Source organism: Ooceraea biroi, chromosome 4 (genome assembly GCF_003672135.1).
Source record: "Ooceraea biroi isolate clonal line C1 chromosome 4, Obir_v5.4, whole genome shotgun sequence".
NCBI lineage: Eukaryota > Metazoa > Arthropoda > Insecta > Hymenoptera > Formicidae > Ooceraea > Ooceraea biroi.
In genome coordinates, this window is record NC_039509.1 from 15,721,612 (window position 1) to 15,742,264 (window position 20,653).

At 42.7% G+C, this 20,653-nt stretch overlaps 1 protein-coding gene across 1 annotated transcript; it reads left to right on the forward strand.

Annotated features, from left to right (window-relative positions):
* Positions 1–8,091: 8,091 nt before the first annotated feature.
* On the forward strand, positions 8,092–20,611 carry LOC105284681 (serine proteinase stubble). The gene is made up of 9 exons (XM_011348387.2): positions 8,092–8,171; positions 14,996–15,504; positions 15,791–15,835; positions 18,552–18,640; positions 18,720–18,805; positions 19,078–19,215; positions 19,341–19,477; positions 19,626–19,783; positions 19,909–20,611. The coding sequence occupies exons 2-9, from the start codon at positions 15,003–15,005 to the stop codon at positions 20,065–20,067; spliced, it is 1,314 nt and encodes a 437-aa protein (XP_011346689.1). The 5' UTR covers positions 8,092–8,171; positions 14,996–15,002; the 3' UTR covers positions 20,068–20,611.
* The last annotated feature ends 42 nt before the right edge of the window (positions 20,612–20,653 follow it).

Here is a 20,653-nt window from a genome sequence, read left to right on the forward strand (position 1 = left end):
TTTTTTATATTGCCTAGAGTTCTCTGCTATTGAAAATACCGTAAACACAGAAATGAAAAAGTTCTAGCCCTTAGAAATTTTTTCTTTTTCCGAGCAGTTCTGAGATGTTTATAACATTATTTTTTATATTGCCTAGAGTTCTCTGCGACTCTTGAGATGCGTTACTACAATTTCTGCCCTTTTCAATTCTTCTTTTTTTTTTAAATTAATTGATGTAAAATATAATAGTCGAACAGTATCATCATTGTCAATTAATTGGCATTGTCTCTTTATTAATATATAGTATCTTTTTTTATTTTTACATTGCTCTGATCGCTTGCGCCATCTCCTCCAATGTCAATAAAATATCCTTAAGAGCAATACTCTTACCAGTCGCCTGGAATAATATGAGAAATCATCGTATTATTAAACAGCATCAAAAATTCTATTGACTGATTTATATTACGTACGTCGTAAAGGTGTGTGTACCAATAAAAACGATACTTTCTATCGCTGATTTCTACTCCAACGCTCCATATCATTTTAATTCTCGCTAGCCCACTTTACATGATCTTTGATCAGATGCATCTTATTGGTACATCATTTCTCTATTTTGCTTTGCGGAACTTATGACAGAGTTTTATTTGACACACTGCACGCATCGATTACGAGCACGTAAGTACTTTCCGATGCAAATTGTCTGATTAGAAATGTCGTCGCGTCTCATTCACTTTCGCTGATGAAAGCGAGGGCAAGCACGATGTAAGAAGCTATACGTGCACAAACCTATTTCTGAGACCGCATTCCGAAATTGTACATCAATGCGATCATGTAAGCACGATTAGAAGCAAATGACTGGTCCAGTTAAACCGGTGCAGCAGAAAATTAATGCAAACTATGTCTAAAAGCCCATTACAATCTTAAGAAACATACAAAACGAGTCGAGAAGCCAACGTCCATATTTGCATAGAGAAAGAGTAAGTGTATAATAGAAATCAAACGAGTAAGATGTTCCTGACATAAAGATACAGAAATCATGTGATAGTTTCAGAGACGATGTGATACTCTGTGCGTAATGGCACAAAGACAAGAAAAGTTTGCATTTCATGAATGCACTGTCGTGGGACGCAATTGCAAGGGTAATTGACCGTTCACGATGGCGTGAAGACGTAAGTAGAGCGAACGGCAGAGTTATCCCTCCGAGATTCTCGCGCTTATCGATTAGAAAGCCGATAATGCGTGTAACAAGCGATATGCATCGAAAACATCGTCGCCTTGCGTTTGATTTATTAACTCCGTTAGAAATAATTTACGTGAATAGCATAGCTCCGGTCCCTCTTTGTGAGAGTAAAGAAATTGCTTTCTCAAGCTGTGTCTTCGGGATTTGGTAATTAAATGATAAACGATAATTAATGTTTCTCTTTTCTTCTTTCTGATGTTTTTACTGTTTTTTGAATAAATTTTGAACAAATCACAGTTTTTTTAGTTTTTAATCTCTTTGGGATGACCAAGTGAGAGTACGAGTAGAGTTAATTGCCTAAATAGCCGATATAAAAAATTAATGAGTCGATGATCTTTTTCTTGAAGCTTGTTGGGAATAAAAGAAAAATCTGTCGTAAAACTAATTTAAAAAATAGTGCTGCGGTTATGGGGCGCGTTTAATTCCTATTACTCACTTATTATTAGTCATTTAATACTTGACTACGAGCGAAACGCATCCGATAAGTGTTTTATCGACGTTAAAACTTCCTCTTTCTCAATTTTCATCGGTATCTTTACCGCGATTAGTTTAATGTGATTAGCCATGTATGCTAGTTGCGGCGAGCAATACAAGTAGCGGATCGAGTTGCAAGACTCTTCAAAGATCGCTTAATCCTATTTGGGACCTACTTTTAAAACGCGCGGGAGAGAAAGTAAGAGGAGTTGCCGATGGGGTGACGGCGGTCGCGTGCTTGAGAAAGTAAAGTCCCTTTCGCGCATAGAGATGTATACTTGCGCGGCTGCGTACACAGTATATAATGTTCGCAAAACCGATCTATATGGGTCACGAGAGGAAGTTAGACTAACGATGCTCAAAGGGTCCTGTCTTAACTTCTTCGTAGTTTTATATCTATTTATACTTTCAAAAAAAAACTTTCTGATGATTCTGAATTAACGTTACCTTAGATTAAGGGGGGAGCCTGCTTTAGAACGTTGAAAATAAGGTATAATTTTACGAATTTTTTTGGAGAAACTATACAGCGGATCATTATAAAACTTTGATGCATTTATTAGTACATGTTTAAAGATAAAGAAATTATTTTTTGATTTGAATATATCGCCTGTAGAGGTCGTCCTGGAGGCATCTTAGTGCAGCCGGCATTGTAAATTGGTGAGCATTCTCCTGCCTCCAAATTTCATCCAAACTGAAAAATTGAAATATTTTCTTGTTACTTATGAATTCCCATCGTCGATGAACCTTTAATATTCATAAAAACATTAAGTTAAACAATTATTTTTGCATGAAAAAGTTCAAAAACTTTGCCTAAAAATCGTACTTTTGTGTTCTAAGCTCCACCATTTTGGCACTTTTCAACTTTTTTCTTCTCTCTTTGGTTCATCGACGATGGGAATTCATAAATAACGAGAACATATTTCAATGTTTCAGTTTAGACGAAATTTGAAGGCAGGAGAATGCTCACCAATTTGCAATGCCGGCGACGCGGCTGCACTAAGATTTCTCCAGGACGACCTCTACAAGCGATATATTCAAATCAAAAAATAATTTTTTTATCTTTAAACATGTACTAATAAATGCATCAAAGTTTTATAATGATCCGCTGTATAGTTTCTCCAAAAACAATTCGTAAAATATACCTTATTTTCAGCGTTCTAAAGCAGGCTCCCCCCTTAATGATAAATTAAAGAAACTAATTCGATACTTGTAGTAATTTAGTTGTTGATTGCACCATACTTACAATTAGCATTACGTGTAACGTTTTCATCAAATTCTTGGCAGCTAATACATGATTTGTAGTTGTGCACGAGCCCAGCAAATTATTGGAGCAAATACAGATTGAAGCGCACTTACCGCGCTGAGCGATATTTTTCTTTTATGGAAAAGATTACGAACAGATACCTCGATTTACGCCGCTCTAATTAACGTCTTACGTGGTACATGTACCGTGGTTATTACTTGAGATCAGCTTTATATATCCTGCGACAAACAAGCTTTTCTTCTCATGTAGAATCATTTACTCGAAGTCATTGATGATTTCGACAAACAAGAGACACGCAATGGCAAATAACGAAATCGTTATCCTCGTGCTCTTTCTTACCGCGACGGATTTCCGCGAGAATAGTCTTATCTCTTACTAGATACTTATTAATTACTTAATACTCGACATATCAACGTGGTGACGTTGCCGCAATCACGTAACGTCACTCTTGCATTTGCATCACTTTTACGTATTTTCCATGACGTCGTGACACTTCTGCGATTGATATCGCCGACGCGGAATAGCCCAATCGCATTCCGCGGCTATTTATCTATTCGCGTCACAAGAGTTGCGCGGACACGTCTCGTGTACGCAAAAGACCGCAATGTGCATTGCAACGTTGCCGCCTAATTGCACCCAGATATCTTGGGCTTCCTCGACGTTACGCAATAGCACACGTCACGAATCCGTATCTTTTTTTTACGGTATTCCGCGGTTACGCTAATGTGTGAATTTGCATGATAGGAACGATCGAAGAGCTGCGCCAATTGAACTTTCCAAGTTTCCGTTGCGCCTTTTTGTGCGCGAAAGTTCTATTTATAATTAATTGCAATCGACGAGGTAACGCGTGGAACATCTTGCAGCAAAGTAAAACTTCTGTTTTATACATTATTTAAATATTCTTTCAAACAAACTTGAAAGGAGAAATGGAACAACAGATGATATCTTAAATCTGATTATTTCTTCAGTTTCTTGACTTTAGTTTAAGATTATCAACATAGCGCCAAATCACTTAGCCGTGCAGAATAATGGCTATTATAGAGAGTGATATCTGCAGGAGAAGAAACTCCAAGGCTTCCGGCGGTGAGGAGCATAATTTGTTCGCGAAGCCATCGCACTGAGCCGTGATAAAACGCAATGGACACATCGGACTTTCGAAGTTCACGGAGAAAGTTACACCTGGTTGACTCTGGTGGCGGGTACTAGGCGGCTTGTCTAGACGAATAAAAGCACTGATAATCTCACGATCGTGCTCTCCAGTTTCGACCCAGTTCTTGCGCGCATTCCCGGCTGCGACAGTCTTGTGTCGTGCCTGTAAACCGTTCTGTATGATAGGATCTTGTCGGCGAACACTTTCGATCTTAATTAATTAATCCATTCTTCATGCCGATTTTTCTTTTTTATAATATACACAATTGAGAGGCAGAAGACTGCTGTTAACGAGCATCGTTAATTGCCTTTTATTCTAAAAACGAATGTCGTGTATCTTGAATAATGTCAAAAGTGACTCGAGAATAAAGCTATTGAAGTAAAACGTTAAATCGGTTTGGAATAATAACATGGTCGATCAATTTTTGTATTTTAATTGAAAGCTAAAGAGACTCGCGTCATTTTATACGGTCATCGGAATCCAACGCTATATATTTAGTGGATTCTTTTGTCACTCTCACTAATGCGGATATGCTTTGACTTTGCATGTCCGGTCGTTTACGTAAAGAGATAGTTCGTGTAACAGGATACAAACCGACACCTTCAGAGGTGTCAAAGAAGAGAAAGGAGCTAATAACGCGTCAAACATGACGTACGTAGTGTCGTTTGCTTTCGTTTTCATCCAGAATACAATCTGCATAAATTTTCGACATTTGCAGCGTAAACAGTACACGTAATAGATGATGTATACGACTTCTTATTCACGCCATCATATTGTATCGTACTTCGTTTTCAATTATTCGCTTATAATTGATTCGATATTTCTCAACCACATTATCATCGTTGATCACAATTTTTGCTAAAGACGTGCGTAAGATTCTAGTGCCATAAATCTGATGAATCAACCCATAAAACGCGCATTTTTATTATAAAATAATGTTCAGTTGTTTGCTGGTTTTTTCAGGGTCTACTTGCCACGTTGCAAAAACTGTTAATTGACGTGTTCTTATTTCATGTCATGTGCAATAGCATATTACCGAAACGGATCCGCGAGATCCGTAATCTACACGATCAGCACGTAAGAATGTTACGATGGAGGTCTGATGATCTTGAAAGCTGCCTGGACGGTTCGTCATCGTTTCGTCGATCGCGAAGTGTTACGTGCCGCAACTTTTCACTTGGAATTTCCTCTTATTCCTAACGATCGAGTCTCTATGTTCGTTTTTTCGTGTGGTCTCCCCCTACCATATACCATATACACACAGTTACCAAATCATGGAATTACATTTTTTATTATTTTATCGTTTTGCTTTCTTACTCATTACTTTTGGAATAATTGAAGACCGTTTTAGAAAACATTTTATACTTAAAATGAAGATTCGCTGCAGCATATGTATATATGTGCGTGTGTGAGGCACTATCTGAACAAACAACTCTCTCCCATTAGTCGCATTAGGATTCTCGTTGCATTACTCTTGCGAAAAATACGCCGACTGTTCACTGTGATACCAGTCTGAATAAAATATCTTGAAGAGCACAAAGCGTATCTCTGTTTTTACACACGTATATGCATTACGGCGCATCCTACCATGATCGTTACAAAAATTGATACGTTAGACCGGCTTCACCTTTACGCTCGCCGCGCGAATCCGAGCACGAAAGTGGCACGTCACAGCTTTGCAAAGATATGCCGAAAAAATAATTTCGTTGCGATTGTCTCATCGTCTCACCTCTCGGCTTGTCACTGACTTTCACCGCCGCTTAAATAATAATTCACGGCGCAACGATTTCCTGATGCCCGCGGACGTCGTAAATTCGCAAAAAACGACGGTGTCCCGAATAAAACGCGCTGCGACGCCTTTTTCCTGCTTATACGTCGAATCGTTATTTTAACAAACTGGGAAGCCATAGCTCGAGCTTCGGGAACGATTGTCCTCAAAATTTAAATGGCGTCAATCTTAGTTATACCGCACGAAAACGTATATTTTCAGGTATTAATAATGTCTGTCTAATGAATTCTTAATGCCTAATTGGTGCTGATTCAAAAGATAAACAAGAAGCACTCAATAGCAGAGATGTTATACAAAGGAGAAATTTTTGTAGAACCTTCACCGCAAAGTTTAGGAGAAGTTCTGTTTTTCATGCTCTTTTTCGGTAAGACAATGGCCCGCGCTCATTCTTAGAATGGTTAGCAGTTAATGGTCTCAAACTACTTCCTAAAGGTCCGCGGCAGTCCAGCAAGGCCTGAAGAAACGTTGCACGGATCGGAAATGCACTCGTTCGGGCTTTTAATACGGTTTGCGAGACCGATGTCTGATCGAAAGATTTTATCTTCGTTCCACAAACCTGATGCTCAATTACCCGATGAACTCTACAGAGATCTCTGACGCTTCATTTCTACGGAACCTGCTTCTTAGAAACGACTTGTGGTGTACATTCATTAACATTTTTACGCGCAAATTCGCGCAAACTCTCACCTCGATTAATAAAATAGAGAGATGTCTGTAGCTTTCTAGCACGTTAACAAAATAGGTGTCTGTACTCGGTCATTAACGAACAAAGGAACAATGCGGCGGGAGATTAAGCAGTCCATCGTAAGTTTCGGTGACACCGGAATGTCATTCACCTCCCGCGACAGTCGTAGCTAAGCTTCGCAGGTGCCATTTCATCCTAATTGCGCTCTTCCATGAGACCCCACTGAATTGTAATCCCTCTACACGGTGAGGCACGCGTGTGAGGTCACTCATGCGTGATAGCTTTATCGTAAGCACGTTATTATTTAATATTGACTCATGCCCAAAATTTTCAATTAATAGCACCTAATTATCGAGAAACGTGACTTCAATCCCAACGTCCTGGAACATGACGCAAGTTCCAACGTTCCATGATATCCTTCCTCGCAGGAAGTCTCCACCGGAAACGAGCTGGGTGTTACGGAAGGTCGCTGAAACCAATGGCGAATGAGAGAAAAGAGACAGAAAGAGAGAGAAGTAGGAGAAGTGAAGAGTCATCCTGGATCGCGCCAAAGGATAACCGCGGCACCTCCGCGCTGGCGCCGGTTAGGTTTCTTCTTCTGGTCCGGACGCCAGAGGAGTGGTGGTGGTGATGGTGGCGTGGGCTGTCGCCTCGTGCGCAAACCTGGTGGGGGAGAGAGACCTCGAGAGAGTTTTACGTACCGAAATGAAACTACTCCGCGGAGAAAGTGACAGACGTAGCGGTGCCGGCGGACACCGACGACGACGACGAGGGCGACGACGACAACGACGGTGACAGCGAGCGGGTAGGCAGACGTTCTTCAGGGCACCGTAGACACGGTGCGTGCCCGTCGCACGATGCGGACCTTCGCCGTCGCGTGGTAACGCTCCGTCAGTCGTCCGGGTCGGCGAAGGTGCCGAGTCTCACTCAACCCTCCGACCGAGGGAGAGACCGTGTCGGGAGAATCGGGAGAAATCAGACTGTAAGATTGGGCCTGGAGAATCCTCGGTGGAAGACGCTGTCGGTCGGAAATCAGTGGAAGTGAGAGAAATGAAAGGTGCGCACTCGTGAGGACGACGGCGCCTCGAAGATACAGAACAGTGAGACCTCGAAGCTGAACAGGCGCCGATCCGTGAGGGAGTTCGATCGAAAAATTCAGGCCCGACCTCGTTAGTCACCGAGGCAACAGGATCTTATCGCGTGGCGGTCGATAACGATACGCGAATACGCAAGGAGCATACCAGCCTGGAGTCATAGTCTCCGCACGACGGCGGGAGGGGAGTTCCCGTCAGTCGATTCCCGTAATGCTGGGCATGTGAATCGTGAGTGCTGGAGGATTCGTGACCCGAAGGAGATGAATTGATCAGGAACGAACAATCCCGCGGCGATACGGAGAAGGACCCTCGTCGCAACGGTAACCCCGATTGTGTTATGGTGCTGAGGACTATTTTGGACAGACGAGGTAGACGAAGAGGTCGCAGAAGAGTGGGTGGCAGGAGCAGCATCTCGGCGGGGTCCCCCTGAGAAATCGCTCGCATTGCCTCGATCAGCCGAGGAGAAATCCGGGAAGGTCAATCGTTTGGTGAATCGGTGAGTCGATTCATCCTTCTCTCTCGTAGATCGCAGGTCTATTTTGTCTGCCGCGTTTTCTATTTTCTAATCTTGACGCGTAAACGCGAGAGGATGCGTACGAGAAATCTCTGGGGAGGTTTAACAGAATAATAAAATGATACAACTAGAACATGAAAATAGATAAAGCAGATTTTAACATTGAGAGATTGGAACTTGCTCTGCTATAAGTGCCAACAACTGCACAAAATTAAAACAATTGCGTTAAGTACAATCAATTATTTGTAATGCGCCTGACGGAGCGATCTAAAGTTATTTACAATTTTTGTTTGGCTTTCGGAGCTCAAGCTTGAACTGGTTTAACGAGAGTTTTCCTCAATCAAGGCGGGAAGTAAGAGTATCTGTATACATTCAATACAAGGAAAGTAACTTGTAGAGGAAAGATGAAAAGAATAGATAGTGCACTCTCAACTTGGTAACACACATGAATACGATTGAAGGATTAAAAATCAGATTAGTCTATATGGTGTTCATTACCACAGAGATACAGCGGCAGCCAAGTGTTTGCTCAACGTAACACATTGAAGAATCCATATATGTATCTCTCAACAAGCAAGTGTATCTTTTAATGCATGAAAATTCATCCGCATGAAGGAGAAGAGCGATTCGCTCAGTTTCGAAAATCAAAACTTTCTCCCGTAGCGTTTCCTCATGTGATCGTACGAACGATAAACTGCGTGCACAAAGAACGCATCTCGAAGCGGCTGAAATTTATTCGATTTATTACCGAGAATCGAACGCTCGATTTCGTTTCGCTAAGTTTAACGTGTGATTAAACTGCGGTTACTATAAAAGCGGGGAGAAAGCAAGATCGCGCCTTTGCGGAGAGCACCTATCCGTCGAAAGAGAGACTATCAGCCGTCTCTCACGTATAAAAAGTGTGCTAAGCGAAAAGCGCAAGCCGGTGCGTGTGGTGATTTTGATGCATGGAAGCAACCGGTGCCACACTCGTTCTCCAACTGGATTTCAAGCTTGTCCAAGCACGTCAATTAAGTTTAACAACCGCATCGTGTGGTAGTTTCCTTTGTGTCGACATGGACCATTCCGTATGAAGCACTTCACTCGGTGAAGCACTTCACTTGGTGAATAATCAGCTTTCCCGATGACTTACCATTGTACCGTGCTTGTTTACTGGAATAAAATATTTTTCTTATAATCAATCAACGATTTTGCGCATTTTTCTCAGGTAATCGAATAATTTACGAACGGACGTGTATTCTATCGATACGGGGCAGTGAAAGGCAAAAATGTGCTTCTTGAAAGCTCCGAGTGGACTCTCGAAAGCGGTACATTTTTGTTAATCTTGTACGCGAAAGGAAAGTCCCAGCTAATTTCGGAAGGAAGACACGGTTTCGCAAAAGACGCGTGATCGCCGGTTTAACACGCGAATTTCAGCATCACGTGGCCGTGGAGTGTCGCCTGCGTGGAGGTGTTTTTTAAGTTTCCATCCTCGTAGGCAGTGAAAGTACTTCCGTTCTTTCTCAAAACGAAGCGCTCGCGATGGCGCATCGAGGATGCACGCTTCGGTACCGTTGTACGCGCATTGCCCAAACACTCCTCATGATTTACGTAACGGGATTCGATAGACGTCTCAGCAGGAGAAACGTGGACTGGAAGCATCGCCACGCGAGTGGGCTTTTAAGGGGGGAGCCTGCTTTAGAACGTTGAAAATAAGGTATAATTTTACGAATTTTTTTGGAGAAACTATACAGCGGATCATTATAAAACTTTGATGCATTTATTAGTACATGTTTAAAGATAAAGAAATTATTTTTTTATTTGAACATATCGCCTGTAGAGGTCGTCCTGGAGGCATCTTAGTGCAGCCGGCATTGTAAATTGGTGAGCATTCTCCTGCCTCCAAATTTCATCCAAACTGAAAAATTGAAATATTTTCTTGTTACTTATGAATTCCCATCGTCGATGAACCTTTAATATTCATAAAAACATTAAGTTAAACAATTATTTTTGCATGAAAATGTTCAAAACCTTTGCCTAAAAATCGTACTTTTGTGTTCTAAGCTCCACCATTTTGGCACTTTTCAACTTTTTTCTTCTCTCTTTGGTTCATCGACGATGGGAATTCATAAATAACGAGAACATATTTCAATTTTTCAGTTTAGACGAAATTTGGAGGCAGGAGAATGCTCACCAATTTGCAATGCCGGCGACGCGGCTGCACTAAGATTTCTCCAGGACGACCTCTACAAGCGATATATTCAAATCAAAAAATAATTTTTTTATCTTTAAACATGTACTAATAAATGCATCAAAGTTTTATAATGATCCGCTGTATAGTTTCTTCAAAAACAATTCGTAAAATATACCTTATTTTCAGCGTTCTAAAGCAGGCTCCCCCCTTAACTCGTATTATTCAGATCTATCGAAATCAGACTAGGTGCATCGGATTTTCCAAGGAATAAACGAATGCAAATACTTCCCTTGAATATTTTAAAGTCTTTTGTCAGTCTATATACATATATTTCTTACCTTGGGGAAAATCTTAACGCGATTCTTGGGCAACTCGTGACCATGAAAAGCGACAGCTCGTGCAATGCCGCGCACTGATCGAATCTGAAAACGGGCCAGAAATAAAGTGGCAAGCGTGAAAAGATTCGTTACACAATGGAAAGTGTTCATCACGAAAAATATCGGTGAATTAGACCGCGAAAATGCCTACTGTTTTCAAGGCCGTGAATAAGATCACCGGCTGTGACGCCAAGATTTCTTCGGAGAAGAAACCGGTTTCTATCTTCCGAAAGGAAGAGCGAACGTACGCGTGTTTTCGAAACACGCATTTACAAAGACGAATTTCGGGTAGCTGTCAAGCCGGCGTGATAAATACCAAGCGAAAACATCGTTAGTTAAATGTTGCATTTTCGAAAGCACTTATTACCGATTCTATGATTACCATTACGTCTCATGCGCGCACATTACACGGAAAATTACGTGCGTCCGGTTAATCTTCCAGATACGAGCGGTGCGTTCGAAAAGAACAGCGCGCATCGTGTAAGAGCATCTCATTTTGTCACGAGGACGATAATATTTTTCATATTGTTATATAATTCGGGCACCGGAATATGTATCATCGCCATTGTTGTCGCAGCTCGGCGATGCATGCCGAGCTTTTCCCCGTGACGCTTGCCCGGTTTCATTGCGATACCGGTTATTAGAGAGCGTACACGATGCGTCGAAGGAAAATCGACTCGATCCTGGCGGCATGGCGGTACGCACGGAGGAGGAGGAGGACGACGATTATCCTTCGATTTGGGCGAAAGTAATGGCAAGCTGGCGCATGGCGCCGGGAGAAAGTGATGGGGTTCCGCCTGCCTCTTCGTTCTCTTCACGTCGATTCACGCGGAATTCGAGATCCCGAGCTGCTGCGTGCGGATCGCAGGCGAGGAAAAGGATGTGGTCAGACGAGAGAGAAGCGATCCGTGTGGGTGCTTGCACGTGAGAGCTTTCACTGACAGCTGGAAACGGACGCGTCTTCAGACGATCGGTGGCGCAGTCAGAACGTGACCATGATTGATCGTCGTTGTCAGTAAATTAGATGATAAATCGCGGATCGCAGAAGTTGTTATTAGCTTGATCTCGTGAGTCAGCTAATGCGACGTGACAGCTCGAGGAAACGCGAATCTCTGGTGAAATTATAATTGGAAGGGAGAAGATATCGGGATCTCTTAAAAAAGAAAAGGAAAACTTGATGTGTCATGTGTCGTATTGATTCACGCAGAGTTTTCGTTATCGAGATTGCAGTTCGATCTTATGCTGTAAAGCATCTATTTCAGCATGGAGGGTAGCAAATTTCCCATATTATAGCGTGTTTCGCTGCTTCGTGGTGCATGATGGAAGGAAAAATCGACGTCAGAAATTGGGAATTACAAAGACCGGTGGGGGTGAGAGCGATCGCGTTATGGTAATCGAATACTTTCACGGTGAAATTCACCGCGCGCGACAGATTCGCGTGCGTTAACGACGGTGTTTCGAGGCAACGTCAAAGAAACTCAGGGACGAAGGAAACGAACGAGGCGAACAAAAGGCATCGGGAGACTTCGGGAACGGTGTGAGCAGCGATTCGTAACTTCCGCCGGTGTGCCGGGGCGCCGGGTGGCACCGCGTGAACGTGAACTTCACACTGTCGTGCACGCAAGAGGTACACTTTCACTCCTAGTGGATCCACGCGACGGAGAGCCAATGACCTACTAACACATCGAACCGTTCAGCTCGCAGCTGCCATCTCGGTGGTCCGGCAAGGCCGTCCACCGGAGATTATCCAACGAACAATTATATCCTCCATCCCTGCTTCTCTTCTGAACATTTCCGACGTTTTGAAAGTCCGGTTTCTTTGTACCAAATCTAAAGGAACAATTAATCAATGTTAACCGAACTTGTCTCTCATGACTCTCAGAAAAGCGGTCTTCGAAAAGATTTAACTGGGACAGAGATTATCTGTTTATTGTATCTTTCCGCTTGCATAAAGACCCGTGGATTCAATAACGTGATATTTTCATTTCTTTATTATCAAAGCATATTCATATTCGTAAGATTCTAAGCGATTAGAATTATGCAAGTTGGAGATCCACAAATTTTTGCAGCTGTAAAGATGCTAATAGGTGAGAGAACCTCGTTATAAAGCTTCGCGACTGACACGTTTTCTCCCGCTAATGCCGCTCAGGGACGATAATTTCATTCGCGACAGCGACGCCGGCGGGATTTAAACGCTTACGGTGAATCTTCTATATCGTATAAACAGCGCGTTGTTCGGTTCCGGGTGGACTTCTTTACTTTCACTCGTTACGAAGGATCGTGACGCAAACTGGATTTCGTCTCGTGGCGCCGAGAGGAATTCACGGGCCTCGAGGAAGTTGTTTTCCACTTTGCTGCGTTGCCTCCAAGGCTTCCGTTACATTATACAGTGATGTACTCATTTACAGTAATTCTGTGTCGCGAATTATACTATAATTGATGAAATTTACTACAAATGATAGCAACTTTATGAGGAAAACGCATAGATGACACATAGAAATTTACCAATTTAATGCGTTTAAATTGTAAACAAATCTCTTGAACAAGTTATTGATATATTTTACATTTGATTCTTGTTTCTCTCTCTTTCTTTCTCTCTATAATATGCTCTGTGTAATGCTTGCTTTTATATCAGCATTATGCCTCGTTTTACAGTAGCGATACTCAAGAACAAGTTCTCTCTCGTGCCAAAAGAAAGTTCTTCTTCGACTCCCCGCGAAACAGCTACCGATAATTACGGACACGAGTGCCGTGGTATTCCTCGTGGTCAAACCAGAATCCTCGACAATTCCACCGTTTCAACCAGTCCAAGCGATGCACATTTCCTTTCGCTAGGAATCGGGCGCTCGAATGGCGCTCGATGATGATCAACGACTCGTGAAACTCGGCGCGAGGAGAAAATCCGGCTGGATCGCATAGTGACGGATTGTCAGAGGATTCTAGTATCGTCGTACATAGAAAGACCACAGACTTGTTTCGCTTTAGCGAACACGTACACTAAGGTGCATTGATTCGCGTGGTAGCAAATATTTATATTAATATTAATAAATATATATATTCGCTACCACGCGAATTAATGCACCTTAGCGTACATTCAGAATTTCTAACTGAAGTAAAAAGTATGAATAAAACACACGTTTTACTGTAAAACTCCAGTGTGTGTATGTACCCAGATAGCCAAGTCTGCCGAAAGCAGATGATGCTAACTATCTGCTATCAACTATTGCCAGCCAAAAGACAACAAATTTGATACAGAAGTTGTTATTAACGATTAATTCGACAAATTGGTGCCAGAAATGTAACAGAGCTTGCTCACAAAATCTAAGAACAGATTGGCGGCAGAAACCGAGCAAGATTTGCGCGCGCGGAATCTATCGGCAGATTGGCAGCAGAAACCGAGCAAGATCTGCGCGCGCGGAATCTAACAGCAGATTGGCAGCAGAAACCGAACAGGATCTGCAGCTTTTGACAGTATTCAAATTTACACGGCTATGAACATGTGTTTTCGCTCCGCACCGCTATGCGGTGCACACGTCGAGTTCTTACTCGATGTTAAGATTTAGCCTAACAGTTATATAAGTTAATATACGCGCCTTGGCATGATAATATTAATTTTTCTGAAAACTTTTGCACTTGCGGCACAGAGGCTCCCATGGACAACGTCCATGTAGTTCACGCACGCCACAAGCATCTGAAGTTCGAAAGCAAAATTCGGACTTCAGATTAGAATAAATTAACAATAAGAGAGAGATTATGCAACGAACTGTCAGAAAGACACATCAAGCCAAATGTACTTTAATTTAACAAACAAACAAATGCGTTCTTTTAACAATTTATAGCGTGTTAAAAGTAAACACATGCTTTAATATATCGTAAATATGAATGGCCAAAAGCTGCAGATTCTGTTCGGTTTCCGCTGTCAATCTGCCGTCAAATGTTAACAGATCCTGCTCGGTTTCTGCCGCCAATCTGCTGTCAGAGTCTGTTAGCAGGCTCTGCTGGCAGATCACTATCCTAACGCGGACATAACGGATGCCAATTTGCTATCAACTTCTGCAGTAATCTGTTGCCAATCTGCTGGCAGATTGCACACATTTTGCTTGCTGGGTATGTTTGTATGTTTGTAGTGTGCTTTCTCTGCGACAATCCTGTACCTACCAAGTTCCCTATCTCTTGTTCCACAAAAATCTTCAAATTTGACAAGCGTACACTTTGCCATTATTTCACAGCGGTAACTTCTACATTCTGATTCTCAGTGATACGATGGGTACATCGAGGCCGCATCATTGGCTTCTCGCTGCAGTTGTCCTGAGTCTTTCTTCAAGCTTGGTGACGAGCGAGACGCAACAGCAACTGGTGCAACAGCAGCTGGTGCAACAGAGTTTTGACTCCTCGGCCGTCGACGCAAGAAGAGGCGAGACGAATCGCACGGGAGTGGCGGCAATTCGCCGGCGAAGATACGTACGATTTTCCACGGGTCCCGCCGCGTACCTCTTCGAGAGTGGCGGTCCGCCACCCCTCGGAAGAAACCTCGGGTCGCACCCGGCAGCGCGTTTCGCTCCGCAGGTCCAGTTCCCCGGCTCGTGGAGACAGCACAAATCTCTCTGGAGGAGCCCCGTAACCGGCGATTACAACAGGCCGGTGATGTCCCATCGGACTCCGCGACTGATATTCCGCGACAATGACTTCCTGCCGCCGGTCGGAGGCGGCGCGTCCTTCTTCCAGCAATCCAACCAGCTACCAGACTTCGAGGATGATGTCAGAGGTAAGATTCTCTCCTTTCCATTCCTTTTCATATTAATGATAGTGCGGTTTTTAATGTTGTAGTAGTTACTTTCTTTACTTTCTTTACTTTCTGCTCTTCGCACGCGTAACATTAATGTAACATTGTTTCTGTGTGGATTTAGGATATTGTCTTCTTCATACGCGAATGTGATTTTCATCGTGATTGTTATCGGAATGAAACGTATTACTCTGCAGAAAACAAGACTTTCCATCTTCGATCCCCGATAATTGCACTTTTCCAGAGGAACATCTCGTTTTCGTTTCAGATCACCGGAAGCAGACGCCGGACGATTATCCCAGACTGGAGACAGGTACGTGCGGATGCGGAAATTCAGTGGTTAGTCTTAAGACTGTCGCTTAACAGGAATCGAACTTCCGATTCCTCCCAAGTGCGCGGTTTCTTCTTGAAGAGTTTTATAATCGTCGCAGCAATCACGTTTCTCGCGTGCTCGTAAAAATCGGACGATTAGTCGCGCAATGTCCTGCAGTGTCCCGCTTTGTAACGGCCGTGGCGCGCGAAACTTATTTCCACCACAGTCGAGACAACTTCCGTCGAACCCGGGGACACGGAAATCATTACGACATCACCGACGTCACGCTTTGCTGCCGGATGCTAGATCGTCGTCATGCCGTCAGGCTGGTACCGAGCCCTTTTACGATTTCCCAAACGCCCCTCCAGACGGAATTCGTCGGGGAGAAATGATCGGTATTATCACGTCGATGCTTTTTCCCTCGATCTTATTGCCTCGGACATTTTTACCATGATGGATTTCAGTAGTACCTAATACTTAATTTCTCGCTATATTTTGCGTTTTGTTTTGACTGGGCTTGCTAAATCGGAATACGATTGCATGACGATATATCGCAATAATTTTATAATTGTACTGTTATAAATATTAATATGAATTAATCAAACATTACATATGTGTACATATAATTTAACTTTTGTTCTCGTATGCGATCGTATTCTGATTTCAAATCTGCCTTGGATGCTAATTTATATTATTTCACTTAGCTTTAATTTATTTCACTTGGCTGTTTCGAAGTTAGACTTGGAGTAATCATCAAAGTAAGAGCGGCAGCGTCGCATTTGCTTCTTCTATTATATCATTGATAATTACAGTGATTGAGTATTAATAACGATATAATCAAACCTTTGATTGACAAGATTTGTATTCTGTAAAAAATCTCATTTGTCTAATGTTTTATTAATAGAAATTGTGTTAGAACTGCGTGCGCACAACTAATACCACATTTTAACATATGAATAACCGTCAATAATTACATATTCTAATAATAATTATTATTTAAGAGTCGCATTAATATTTAAGAACAAGTCCAAATACGGAGCGTCGAAGCGTCGCATTTTAGCAACACAAGTAATGAAAATCGAAAGCGACTAAAACGAATTGCGCAGTCTAACAAGTACAAAGATCGAGATTACGGCAACCAAGAACGATACGCGTTTCTTCGAACTCCGGAAGTGCGGCCGCGAGTAACCGGAGTAACGTGACAGTCGCACGCGAGACGATCGTAACTTGACAGTCCGCGCAAGACAAGGATTTCCATATTTTCTGCAGAGACGCGCCAACAAAAAAGACCGCTGTGGAAAGGCGACGATACATTGTGCGCGGACGGACGGAGCTGCGAATTTTTTCTAATGTGCTGGATGACTGCTGGCCTATTGGACGGCAGCTGCGGCGGCATTATGTACGCGTGTTGTCAACGGAAAGACTCTAAAGCCCTCACTGATTATAATCTGATCGAGTCGCCTAGAGATCAGTCACGGCCGCTTCCGCTGGATTTGTACACGGAGACCGTCAGCGACGATCGTAAGTCCTTCCTTCGAAAAGCATGCCCTCCAAGCATGTCCTGCGGCACTGCACTTGCAAGCATGAGTTCTCTTTCCTTTGTCTCTTTCCTCTTCTTGCCTTCTCGATCTCCCTCGCTCTTCTTTCTTCTTTTCCCCTTTTTCTTCTCTCTTTCGTCCCGACTATTTGACTATTTCACAACCCCGTGCATTTGCATGTACCCCAAGCATGCATCTTCACTTCCTTTCGCAACGTCTTCGTCCCAAGAAATTGAAGAAAGAATTTTCCTGCATGTCTTCTTCTTTTTTCGTGAAATCGCAATCCTCTCTTCTTCAAACCTTTTCTCTTTTTATCCCTCTTTCTTAATTTGCATGTATGATGCATGCCAAAACATGTTAGACGAATCTGCGCAAGTTTCTATCTTCCCGTGCATGTCTGCCCGGCGATTATTCTTATCGATGTACCGTAACGTCGTGTTTCTGCACAATATCCGCCCGACATCCTCATAAACGCCTGATAACGACTGCAACATCCTCGATCATGGTCTCTTTGTATCTTTTGTTTTTTTTTGTCGCGACGGGAAAATTATTTAGTTGAACGTGGACGTCCACTGGAACGTGTAATCGAAGGTGCGTGTAATCCTCGATGAGCTGCGATGAACGAAGAGATGCACGAGATACGCTATTAACGAGTATCACCGTATTACTCCAAGTCCAATTTCGACGGTACGCAAACGAGCAGAAAGAGACACTCGCGTCGATTACTTCACGCTTTCAACAGCGCGGTTCAGCTCCAAAGGCGTTGAGATTGTGACTATATTTGTGCGCCGTTGCGCGTATTGTAATCGCAGGTTGCGGCACAGCTGGGATTGCCAGAGACATTCCGCGTGTGCGGAGTGATCCAGGATTTTTGTAACGTTTCATTTCTCCCGCGAGATATCTAAATAGTTGTTTCTTCTTTTTTTTTCTAACTGTTACACCACATAACTAATACACAAGTATACAACGGTAACTATTACACAAGTATTACATTATTCCGACTACTACCGAACCCACGAGATTTCTCTTGTTCCACTGGGTTGATTCGTTTAATTCACGGCTCGTATTTCGAAAAGGCAAATTTGGCAATACCAGACTTGGTCGCGTCAGATAATAATTAAACCTGACCGTCGCGCTAATTACAATTGCTAGCGAATCCAGACAATTGCGTTTTGCAGGTTGCGGCATACCGGTTGTCTCAAAGCAAATCGCGCAAAGAAGGATCGTCGGCGGCGACGAAGCGGGTTTCGGCAGTTTCCCGTGGCAGGTCAGATAATCGGCGATAGCACGAATTCATGGTCTGAATTTCGAAATTGTCATTGATAAAATTCTTTCTCGCTTGACAGGCTTACATACGAATCGGTTCCAGCAGATGCGGTGGCACGTTGGTCAATCGGTTCCACGTTGTCACCGCTGGACACTGCGTTGCAAAGTGAGTCGAAAGCTACATATTTGTTGTATATTCATATTTTATATGTACATATAAATTCTATTAATTAATAATTTTAGGCATTAATATTAGTGTCTAAATTGTTCATCGAATAATTTAAATGCGGATATATCATTAATTAATATTATCTATATAACAAATATAGATAATATTATCAATTATATTATCGATATAATATTAATTTAATTAAATTAAAAAAAATAAAAAAGTAAAGATTCTTTGTCAAAATACTAAATGAACTTCTAAAACTCTAGAGCATCCGCGCGACAAGTTCAGGTCACTCTGGGTGATTACGTGGTCAACTCTGCGAGTGAGTCTCTACCAGCTTATACTTTTGGTGTTCGAGAGATCAGAGTTCATCCGTACTTTAAGTTCACGCCGCAAGCAGATAGGTGCGTTCGCTTCTCACAATGATATAATAATTAATCTACTGGAAACATATCAAACATTAAAATTCGAGTTGTTGTAAGTGTTGAGCTCAATTTCTATTGGTTTTCTATGTTCGATCATTTATTAGATTCGACGTGGCTGTGCTTCGGTTGGACCGACCGGTTCATTACATGCCGCATATAGCGCCCATATGTTTACCAGAGAAAAACGAAGATTTCCTGGGACAATACGGCTGGGCCGCCGGATGGGGTGCTTTGCAAGCAGGTATAATACATATTATAATAAATGAAGACTACAATTGCGAAAAAGAAGAGTAAAATATCATTCAATTAAACATTAATTCGTTTAAAAATCAAGTCTCATTAACATGTCATTCCTGCCAGCTGTTCTTCTCACAACTTGTTTTATCCAGGCTCCAGATTGCGACCCAAGACGTTGCAAGCGGTGGATGTGCCCGTAATCGATAATCGCGTCTGTGAGCGGTGGCATCGGTCCAATGGCATCAACGTCGTCATTTACGACGAAATGATGTGCGCCGGTTACCGCAGCGGCGGCAAGGACTCATGTCAGGTAAGAAACGGTTTCGTCATCGTGGGCGCGTACTGTTTGAACGATGAATCGTCGTCCACCTTTTCACGTTCTACCTCTTAACACGCTTTGCGCCTTCTCGGGAATACCAGCCATTTAACTTTCAGGGCGACAGCGGCGGCCCGTTGATGCTGGAGAAAACAGGTCGCTGGTACCTGATCGGCATCGTCTCCGCTGGTTATTCCTGCGCGCAGCCGGGTCAACCGGGAATCTATCATCGCGTGGCGAAGACCGTCGACTGGATCACATACGTCATCAACTCGTAGCGCGCCATCGATCGCAGGAGAATCATCCCCCCAGGAGAGTCCTGAGAATGCTTCTGCCGAGCTGCGAACTTTGCATGACACAAAGTTCGAGCATCATCCCTCGTGCCGAGGACAATTTCGGGATCTTGCACACGAAGAGTCAAGAATCAAGTGATAAGAGCGTAAAAATGGAAGAATCTAACGGGAAGATCATTTAAACGACTTTTCAAGAGAAGGACTAACGTGATTATAGCCATGTTTTACTTTACGAGAATGTGAAAGTTATTTAGGTAAAACTTGCGTCGCGGGAGACTCGTCGTAAAAGTTCAGCGCGTTTGTCGACGCGACTTCATATCGACTTCTCGTCGATATCGCTTTAGAGAATGAATAGATTCGACGTTCCCTATTAAATGTAATGTGGTATTACATATAGATATCTTCATTGACACAAGCGGGTGGCGCAAGTGTGTTGTAATTTTATCGACGTGAATGCATTGTAAATTAAGCGTGTATGATATATGGACGCATGGATTTGCGCTTAATAAATACTCCGTTTTTGACTTCATCACTGTTGATTGACTTTTCTCTTTAATATCGCAGAACAATA